General features: G+C 39.5%; 1 protein-coding gene across 16 annotated transcripts in view; it reads left to right on the top strand.

Annotated features, from left to right (window-relative positions):
* Positions 1-2,796: 2,796 nt before the first annotated feature.
* The window catches only part of PTAR1 (protein prenyltransferase alpha subunit repeat containing 1), a 49,505-nt gene continuing 40,998 nt past the window's right edge, over positions 2,797-11,303 (top strand). For all 16 annotated transcript variants that reach the window (XM_015437260.3, XM_045373134.2, XM_005581892.4 and 13 more), the window contains exon 1: positions 2,797-2,897. In XM_015437260.3, coding sequence (XP_015292746.1) covers positions 2,812-2,897 — 86 coding nt within the window. In that variant the 5' untranslated portion in view covers positions 2,797-2,811. The remainder of the gene's footprint in view (positions 2,898-11,303) is intronic.

Here is an 11,303-nt window from a genome sequence, read left to right as displayed (position 1 = left end):
TAAAGTCTTTGGGGGAAAATCATTATTTCTGAGTGTGCTGCTTTGATCTCTGCCTCCAGAAATTGGGATTTATTTCCCACTGCCATTAGGATGCAAGATCCTGATTAAGAAAACTTACTAAGTTTAAGAATTTTAATTTAAGAACTGGTCTTACATTCTTAAACAGGATATTTAAAGTTGCCTTTTGCCTTGGAATCTAAACACACACATTCCACTCTTTTCACTGTTTCACTCCAGAACTTGTTATTGGTTAAAGTTTGTTTGGTTTTACTAACTCTTTTCTTTTTCTTCTCTTTTTTTTTTTTTTTTCTTTGAGATGGAATTTTGCTTTTGTTGCCCAGGCTGGAGTGCAGGGTGCAATCTTGGCTTGCTGCAACTTCCATCTCCCGGGGTTCAAGCGATTCTCCTGCCTCAGCCTCCCAAGTAGCTGGAGCTACAGGCATGCACCACGACGCCCGGCTAATTTTGTATTTTTAGTAGAGATGGGGTTTCACCGTTCTGGCCAGGCTGGTCTCGAACTCCTGACAGGTGATCCACCCACCTCGGCCTCCCAAAGTGCTGGGATTACAGGCATGAGACACCGGGCCTGGCCGATTTTACTAATTCTTAAATCTGTCCCACCTCACTGGCTACAATTTTGTGAAACTTCTATCTCCTTTTTTTTTTCTTTTTTTTTAAGATGGAGTCTTGCTCTGTTGCCAGGCTGGAGTGCAGTGGCGCGATCACCACTTACTGCAACCTCCTCCTTCCGGGTTCAAGCGCTTCTCCTGCCTCAGCCTCCCAAGTAGCTGGGATTACAAGCATGTGCCACCATGCCCAGCTAATTTTGTATTTTTAGCAGAGATGGGGTTTCACTGTCTTGGCCAGGATGGTCTCGATCTCCTGATCTCGTGATCCTCCCGCCTCTGCCTCCCAAAGTGCTGGGATTACAGGTGTGAGCCACTGCGCCTGATCCTATCTCACTTCTTTTGCAACTAGAAGGCCAAGTTCAGCCTTTATAAACATACCCACAGGAAATACTGACCACTGAGTATAGTAAATTTATATTTTTCGTTTATATTTCTCATTCACTTTACATGCAATGGATAGTTTTTAGTTTTACAATCATAAAAACGACCACAAATGCTCCGCATATGTTCACATTAAACACACCATGAACTTGTTCTTTTTTTTTTTTTTTTTTTTAAGTTTTTTAAGATACAGATTTCTTTTTTTTTCTCTTGGTTTTTTTAAGACGGAGTCTCGCTCTGTCCCCCAGACTAGAGTGCAGTGGCGCGATCTTGGCTCACTGCAAGCTCCGCCTCCCGGGTTTATGCCATTCTCCTGCCTCAGCCTCCAGAGTAGCTGGGACTACAGGCGCCCGCCACGCCTGGCTAATTCTTTTTGTTTTTGTTTTTTTTTTTGAGACGGAGTCTCGCTCTGTCACCCAGGCTGGAGTGCAGTGGCCGGATCTCAGCTCACTGCAAGCTCCGCCTCCCGGGTTCACGCCATTCTCCTGCCTCAGCCTCCCGAGTAGCTGGGACTACAGGCGCCTGCCACCTCGCCCGGCTAAGTTTTTGTATTTTTAGTAGAGACGGGGTTTCACCGTGTTAGCCAGGATGGTCTCGATCTCCTGACCTCGTGATCCGCCCGTCTCAGCCTCCCAAAGTGTTGGGATTACAGGCTTGAGCCACCGCGCCCAGCCAATTTTTTTTTTTTTTTGTATTTTTAGTAGAGACGGGGTTTCACCGTGTTAACCAGGATGGTCTCGATCTCCTGACCTCGTGATCCGCCCGCCATGGCCTCCCAAAGTGCTGGGATTACAGGCGTGAGCCACCGCACCCGGCCAAAGATGCAGATTTCACGGGTGGAAGAATAAAACTGAACTAAAGGCAGCCAGATTTTTCTACCACAGAGGAGCAAAAGAAAACCGGATACACACAAATTTTAGTTATGGCATTTCAAAATCCTAAATAAACTAGAAAGCTCGTTTTTCCTACAAAAATTTATTTTTGCTGTTATGAGCAAACCCTGTCAGAGTCTTGATACTTTTTTTTAAATTCCAAAATTGACGCAAAGGCTACCAAATGTAGTAGAAAATGAAATCGAAAAATTTAAAAACGATTTCATTTCTACTTCCTACATCCAGATGGCAAATAACTTTTCCTTCACTTTCCTTTGTCTTCCTTTAATAAATTTAAGAATTTTAATTAATGTTTTTAAAAAGGGCTGCTTTCAGGTTCAGAGACCAAAATTGGCACAGTTAGAAAGGAGGTCACCAATGCGGTCAAATAGGGACTCGCTCCGCCGCAACGCCTCTGGACCTCTTCATCTCTCTGGCTGGGAAAATAAAGCGGACAAGCTCTGAAAAACGCCCAGGACTAGACTAACTGTTAAGAGGCCCTGCACCCTCAGTTGAACATTCCTTCAAGAGTGCCCGCGGACCTGGCCAGGGGTGTTCAGGCAGGTGTCTGACTCTCGTGGAGTGTGTCTTGAGGTTCCCTTTCTCCTCGGTCCCGAGTGGCCTAAAAATTAAAATAAGAAAATCGGCGGCCTGTGAGAACTTTGCAAACACACGTGCAGCATCTTCTCTGACGCTTAGAAAGTCCGTTACTCGCGCGGAGGCGAACCCCTCCACTCACTGGGAGGCCACCAGCCCTACCTAACGCCACGCCCAGGCCGCCGACAGGCTGACCCGGAAGTGCTCGGCGGCGGCTGCGGCGACGGGGGCGCGGCCTAGCCGGCGCACCCGCGCGCGCGCTCTCCGCGGAACTCCTGCTGGCGGCCAGGCTCACGCGGAGGCGCGCCCGAACAGTCGCGGCCGCCGCCAACATGGCCGAGACCAGCGAGGAAGTGGCGGTGCTGGTGCAGCGGGTAGTGAAGGACATCACTAACGCCTTCAGGAGGAACCCGCACATGTGAGTCGCGCGCCTCCGCCACCTCCGAGGGTCGTCGGGAGCGGGCGGGGGCGGGGCCAAGCGTCCACCCGACCTCGGGCGGCGGGCTGACCACGGGTCCTGGCCCACGCGCCCTTCTAGGGAGGAGGCAGAGCCGTGTCGGGCGCCGCTGGCCGGGCTTTCCGCTACCGGGACGCGCTGGCGGACGAGTCCCTAGAAGTGACCTCGAAAAATCGAAACGGAACGACTTTCTCTCTCCCTTCCCACCTTTTCATAGGAGTTCACGAAACTCCAAAGACTTCCCCCGTAGGTCCACATCCTTCCTCTGTTTAAGGTACACGGGCGCACGCAACAATGTGGGTCTGTGCATACCTTGTAAACACAACTCTTGAGATTCATCCCGGTCATTGGCAAGGGGGTAACCGATCGTCTTTGTCTTAATGAGCCCTAAACCCCTCAGTTTACTAACTAAAGGTGGTTTGAGGCTGCTTTTGACTTTCGCCTTACTTGCCACAAAATTGTAAATTGACTCCGATAAAACATTGTGTTTTGAAGGTGAACGGAGCATTCTCAAGAGAAGCGTCTGTGGGCGCGGTGTGGAGTCTGGGATAATGCAAATGAAACCTCGATACTTTTTAGCATAAGCGGATTCATAGTTACAAGGAGCATGTTAACTCATTTTTATCCCAGCACTGCTGCCCTCTTTAACGGGACACTGCAGAACTGACACATGTATCTCTTCCGCTTTACTTGAAGTACTCTTGGAAGATACCACAAGAGTCTACTTTTTGTAACACTTTGCTTTTGTGTAACAAGTGAAAAGAAAACTATTAGAGAGAGAGATCTCCATTATACAAAGGTGTAGGGAAGAAGCAACAGTGTACCTCCTTTCCCATACCTCTTCCTCCTCAAAGAAAAGAAACATGGCATTCAGTTCTGCATTATTTTCACTTTAGTTGTTTTTGGAGTTTATTTTTACTTTTATTCTTTAGACTGGAACTCAATTTTTTTTTTTTTAAGTATTCTAACAGGTTCAGCTTTTCTGCCTAAAAAAGTTGCCAAACTTGTATCTTACCAAAGTGTTCTTTTCCTCCAAGGAGATGATTGTAAAAGAGTTAAGAAGCTCTCGGATGTTTGCTCCCTTGTGGCACAGAATTGGAGACGTGCAACTGTGCCACATTAAAAACAAAACACTGCTGGCCTCAAAACACACCTGCCACCTCTGACAGCATCCACTTCCCTCCCCCTTATGACTGCTGCCTTTTTCAAAATGAGAGTGTTTGGAATGATTTCCTGGCAGTATCCATAGTGGTTGCTGAGCCTTCTAAAGAATGCTTTGATGCCTTGCTGTATATCAGTCTTTCGATTTCTTTTTGAGAATGGGAGCCTTAGTGCAAGTAAGAGACAACCTCAAAAAAAAAAAAAAAAAGTTGGACAAATCAAGAGTGTATTTTCTCATCACTGGTATTATTTTTCTAGAAGAAATTACAGCAGAGATTAGAAGTCTAATAAAAAATATCGTAATCATCTTATGTTCTCTTCTTTGAGGTAGACTAAAAGAGCATCATTATATTTGAAGAAACCAAGATTGAATGTTCATTGGCTTGGCAGTTTAACAGTGCAGTTTGGAACACGTCCCAGTTCTTGTGGATCACATTTACGGAAACTCTTAAAGGACTTTAATGCCCCTCCCTAATCCTTTTTCTACTGTGAAACCTCATCAATATATTCTCAATGTATAATTTATTAGTAATAAGGGTTTGGCTCATTCGAGATTTAAAACTTTGAGATAAGTTGGATATTCGGAATAATGAAATGATTTGTAATATGGATCTTAAACATTTGAATAGCTTACCTCACTGTTTAATACTAGTCATCAGCTATATTTGAGTACATATTCCCCACAGTAAAACTATTTTCAATAATATTACTATGCATCTTTTTAAGTGCTTTATAATTTGGGTTTTTGAAAATTGCCTGCACTTTCTTCCCTTAATTTAGCCCATTTACTCCCAAAATAAAGAGGCTGTGTTTCTTTTCTTTTTAAAAAAAAAGCATTGTTTATCTGTGACATTTGTATCTAACTTTACTGTATCTAATTCAGTATTATAAAAGTTTCCTTCTCCAAACTTAAGGTCGGTTGTAATTTTATTAGCCAACATCTACTTCATTAAATACACTGTTTGTTTATGTAGAAATATTTAGCCAGAAGGAGTTGAGGATGCAGTGGTGAGATATGGGTGTTGTTACTGTATGATGTGAATAGGTACCTTCTCAGCCTCAGTGTCCTCTTGATCTTGTGAGGCTGATGAGAACACAGGAAAATCACCTCACACAGTGGTACTTAGTTGCCACTCAATAAATATTAGACCTTCCCTGAATCTCTGTTCCTCACCAAAAATATATTGGCCAAATAATTGGTGAATATGAAGCACTTTATAAACTGGATAATACTATATAAATGCTGTTTTTATGGTTGACTCTTAGATAATCATATCGGATTCTCTAAAACGGTAAACTTGACCTAGGGATAGTCTTTAACTTAGTGTATGGACCCTGTGCTAGTGTAGAAGACAACAGTTTACAATGTAAATAGTCATGTTAAAATTATCTTATTCAGCAAGTTACTGTTTTTTCTATTAAATATTGAACTCTCCCTGTTTATGAGGTGTTGTGGGTACCATCTTTACTATGTGAAACAAGTTTAAAATACAGTTCTTGAACCCAAGGCACTAACAGAAATTTATGTAATGGTGGAAATTTTCTATGTTTGTGCTGTTCCCTATGGTAGCCACTAGCCATGGTAGCTATTGAGCAATTGAAATGTCCCTAATATGGACAGGAACCAAATTTTAAATTTTATGTAATTTAAATTGATTTGTACGTAGTGGCTCCATGTGCCCAGTGACTACTGTGATGTGTAGTGCAGGTGTAGATGAGACCTAAGACCAACCGCATGAATAGTAAATTAACACTCCAAAGTAGTTTATAATAAAAGCTGGATAGCAGCATGGTGAGCAAGTGCTATAGGAGTCTAATAGAAGTGGAGAGGAGGCTGGTTATGTCTGGGATAGGGCTCTAAGTGGAAATGGGTTTTAAGCCGAATATTAAAGTCTGGGTAGGATTTGTAGTCTCAGCGGGAGCCAGAGACCTCCATAGGGAACAGTGAATTGACTTAAGCAAACTGTGACTGAGAAGGTACAGTAGGGCCAGATTATGGAAATCCTTGACTCTCATTTAATTTCTTTCATTCCATTTATACATTCTGCAAAAGATTACAGAATCATTGTGTCTGTTTGACAGGCACAATGCTGGTCTCTGGGTATACAGGGTTCAAAGCTGGGTGGCTTAATGAACAAACCAGACATGGTCCCTGTCCTAATGGGATGTTAAGCAGTCAACATACAGATTATGAAAAGAGTCAGAAAAAGTAAGAAGGGTACTTAGATTAACAACATGGAGGCCTAATTTAGAGTATGAGGTCAAGATAGTTCTTTCTGAGGCAATAGCATTTAAACTGAATGAGACATGAGGGGTGAAGAAAAGCTGGCTCATGGATGCACACTTCTAAGGCAATGGGTAGGCACCAGTGAACATTATTTAATAAAGAATAATGAAAGGCAGTTTTAGATTGTCTGCAAGGTGAACTGAAGAATAGAAAGCCAGAGTCTACTGGGCTTCTTGTATCTGATTTTTATTTATTTAAATAATAGTGTAGTATAGTGTAAAAATTTGAGTTTAGAGTGTGACAGTCTAAGCTGTCAAACTGGATTTGAATCTTTGCTTGTCATTTATTAACTGAGTAGACAGACAAGACTCTTCATCTGTAAAATGGGATCAGAATTCCTACTTTATGAGATTATTGTGCAGAATAAAATAGTATATGTAAAACCTAACCGTGCATGGCAAATAACAAACAATAAACAGTAGTAATTTGTGTAGCTTTTTCTAAATAAGGTCAGTAATATAATTTCAGTGAAACATTAAGTTGATAATCTTTGGAATTAATGAGAAAGCCGATAAGGTTTCTGAAGTATCTAAATCACCAGGAGAATTTTAATTATCAATATGCAAGGGTCAGTTCATTTAGATGTTTTACTAGCTTTCCTTTTTGGTCATGCTGGAAAGAATTCCATTTCTTTTGGGGGGTGGGAGCAGAACAAAACCAAAATAACTACTGTTTAGATTTAAAATGTTTTTACCATTTCCTGAATCCTTGGACTGTTTTCTGTTTGGTTGCTCCACATTACAGGATTCAGTTTTAGTATTTGGGTACCATCCATCTCTCCCAGAAGGTAAGCCGGTTGATACAACTTTTGTGGATAAGTGGCTGTATTCTAGTTGGTGGTGTTTCTGAGAAGTATAGATAGGACAAGCTATCTAAACATGAGGAACAAAGTCAGTATCAGTGTTACATGAACTGTGAACATCATCTGGAAGCCAGTGAATGGATCCCCATTGTGATGTGAGGCACTCAGAGAGATGTATCATAGTGTGATCTTAAGTAAATGTGCTGGTTTATTCCACATTGCTCTGCCTTTGGAGCAGCCTGTGATGAAGGTAACCTAAAAAGTGAGTACCATTAGAACTTGATTGCCGTCCCAAACCATTATATCTTTAAAAATCCTACGATCTTCTTAGTTATGCAGGTAATCGAATACCTTGTTAAATACTAGGAATATAAATGGCCAGAAACCTCACAATGTAAAAGAGTGAAATTTATTGGTAGTGAAAGAGTGCAAACATTGCTCTCATAAGACTATTTTGTAAAGAAATAACTAGAGATACGTTTGATATTTATAGCACATTCATTGCAACCATTAAAAATATCAAAATTGATTATGTGGGAAAATATTTAATGCGGATTGCTCAGTTTTTCCCTAAAGGATTATAGAATATGTTCAATATGATCCCAGTTTTTGAAAATACTTAGGAAAAAAGGATGTATACCCAGCTGGGCACAGTGACTCACACCTGTAATCCTGACACTTTGGGAAGCTGAGGTGGGAGGATCACTTGAGGCCAGGAGTTTGAGATCAGCCTGGTTAACATAGTGGGTCTCTCTCTCTCTCTCTCTCTCTCTCTCTCTCTCTCTCTCTCCATATATATGTATATATATATAAACTTCTTGAGCCCAGGAGTTGGAGGCTGCAGTGAGTGAGGATTGTACCACGTCACTCCAGCCTGGACGACAGAGCAAGATCCTGTCTCAAAAAAAAAAAAAAAAGATATATACCCAAACATGTTAATAGCTAAAGAGGGATTGCAAGTAACTTTCAGTTTTTGTTTTTGTTTTTCCTGAGTTTTCCCACTGTTTCTTGAGTATAGAATTAGAACTTAAATTTACAGAAAAATAGAAGGAATTGATCTAAATCCTGTTTTGCTCTTCGTTCTAGTTTCGTGGGTTTAGGCTAAGAATTAGGAGGCCCCGATTCTTAACTTAGCCACTAGCAATATGACCTTAGGTAATCCTCATAAACCTCACTGGACCTCAGTTTCCTCATCAGATTAAATGACAGAGAAATGCAGTCCCTTCCAACTTTAAAATGATTCTGGAAGGAATCCTATTCGAATTTGGCTAGAAAAAAGTGGACTGTGACTTATGGGATGAGACACAGAGGTCTGAAGTCAAACACACTATTATTTGGAAGCTTACTGACCTATCTGTCTTTACAAAGTACATGTAATGTGTTTTAGGAAGCAACATAACACTGTATCTTAGGGTCACATAAGTTGACAAAGGCTTAAATTCTTTGCCTCGGCTTTCCATTATCTATTAACCAACACACTCTACTGGTGGACTAAAGGCTCTTAAATGGATTAATGGTACTGTATTTCATCTTTGCCTAGCATTTTGTAGTTTGCCACTTTCTTCACGTGACATTATTTGGTTTCCATAACAGGCAGGGAACATAGTATTCCTGTATTTCAGATGAGGGTACTGATGGCAAGTGACTTGCCAAATTCTCATTGCTTGTCAGTAGATAGCATGGAAACTAACTAGAACTCTGGACTTCCAATCAAGTATATTTGTCTTTACACCCTACTACCTCTTTTCGTGTGTTTTCCCCCTAGTGCTCTACATTATCTGTTAAGACTGTTTTTATTCTCCTTACATGAAAATAGCTGCTAAGTTTCTCAGTCATAAAATTTGAAAGCTGGGTGAAATCTAGCCCATTTTCCTTACTGGAGATATAATACAATTCTACCATTTTACAGATGAGGAAACTGAAGTCTATAGAAGCCAAAATGACATGATATTGATATGTATGTATATGTGTGTATGTGTATATATACCTATTTCCATCCAGGACTTGGACACATGCTGTTTTCAGTATACTTTATTAGGAGAAAATCAGAGATAATGTTTTTTTAGAGGGTCAAGAAGTGAAAACTATTAATTTGAATATTATCACTAAAGTACAAGGATAATCAGCTTTTCAGGAAGCAGTTATTGGGTACCTACCTGCTATATCCAAGCCATTCTTATTTTATAAAGTATTTCTTGAAAGAACAGACAGTCAAAGCAGTGTGTTTTTTTATTGTGCCAGATGGCTCTTTTCTGTAGTTTAGATACCAAATTATTACTTGGGCATTTTAATCCTAGTTTAATTAGTGAGCAAGATAGGTTTTTATATTGTGAATTTAAGTTAAAAAAAATCCCCCCAAAAAACAAACCATACCTGGAAACAGGATTCTTTTATTCTTGTTACTTTAACATTTATATTGTTGAATCTTGCAGTTCTTTGAAGTGTTGTAAGTAGATTATTATATCTCAGAGAACAGAATTTCCTGAAATAATCACATTGAGTTTATTTACTTATTTACTTATTTATTTTTACTTTATTTTTTAATATTCTTCATGTAGTAAAACACAAACATCAGAAAATACCAGAGATTCAGTCATATATTAGTCAAATATAGCCAGATATGGCTAGGGGTCATAATAATGAATTAGGTAGATTTCAGGATACCACCAAATAGAGATGCAAAAATATATTTTGAAATACTGGGCATTGACCTCACGTACTCTTTCAGCTTTGTCCATATTCTTCCTATAGGACTTTGTTTATATTATTGGAGTGGTAAAGTGGTAACATTTTATTATGGATATTGACACAGCTCCCCAGCAAGACTTTAGCTCTTTGAAGTCTGAGACCACTTTGCTTTATTCTTTTTGAATTTTAAAACCTAACAAAGTACCCAGTACATTGTAGTTAATCAGAAAACTTATGATAGTATTGATATAGTATATCAAAACACTTTTGAGTCAACTGAGCCAATTGTAAGGATAAAAACCCATAGATCGCACAGCCTTCTTGAGAGTTAAATTAGCTTGAAAGAATTGTTAGTGTCTTGCAACCCCTAAGATACCCTTTTTATTGGTAAATCCCTGTGTCACTAATGAAGTGATCAGTAGAAAGTAGATTACCTCTAAGCTATCCAGTTTAGTTTCCAGGAGGGGTTTGATTTTAAATCCACAGCCTCCTACCAATTTGTGATAGTGGCCGAACAAAAAGACAGGGTGTTTCTCCTACTTTGTAGTTGAACCAGTTTCCCTCTTTTTAGGTCTATCAAACCACTGTGGTTTTGGTAAGGGGATGCCAGGGACATAATACATAATATCACACACAAATTCCGAAAACCAGTTCATCATTCTGCTTTTTAAAGACATGTTTAAAATATCTATATAGACACTGTAAAAACATTTATTTCAACTACTCTAATTGTTAAAAAGTTTCTCGTTATTCATTAATTAAACAGAGGACATTCTGATTGAGAAAGGATCCTGTGTGTAGGCAAGAATTATAACTTCCTTTAGAGTTGAAAGGCATGTGAGTGTGTTTTGCACACATTTTTTATGTTTGCTGGTTCATTTACTAAGTAAGTCAAATGCCCCACATGTTGTTTATTAAATCTCTGCCTTTAATGCAGATTTTCAGCTTAAGTTGAAGTGGATTGAGGGATATAGATGCTACCACAAATGAAAATGATTGAATTCTGAAATGTATTTTGTGTTTTAACATTTGGGTGATATTTTAATTCAGGAAAGTATAAAGAAGAAAAAATGGCCCAAAATCTCACTGATAAAATAACTTTTTTTGATTCTTTGTTTCTGGTCCATATGCATTTATTAGCAAGCAAGCATAAACACATTTGTTAACATTAAAAAAATAGAAATACATACAAGTTATTAGATAATTGAAACTGTATAAAAATAAAATCCTTCCTTAACACCTTTCTCTCTCCAAAAATGTCTTGTTATCCTTCCAAGACAATTTTTAATGCATTTATATATCTTCTAAAGAAATTATACAAAAGAATTTGTGCTGTACACTGTGTTCAGCATTTTGCTTTTTTGTTTTTCTTTTAATATATCTTGGCAACTTTTTTAATATCAGCATATGCAGATCTACCTTATTGTTT

This window comes from Macaca fascicularis, chromosome 15 (genome assembly GCF_037993035.2).
Source record: "Macaca fascicularis isolate 582-1 chromosome 15, T2T-MFA8v1.1".
NCBI lineage: Eukaryota > Metazoa > Chordata > Mammalia > Primates > Cercopithecidae > Macaca > Macaca fascicularis.
Note: the sequence above shows the minus strand (reverse complement) of the source record. Positions and strands in the feature narration are given on the sequence as shown.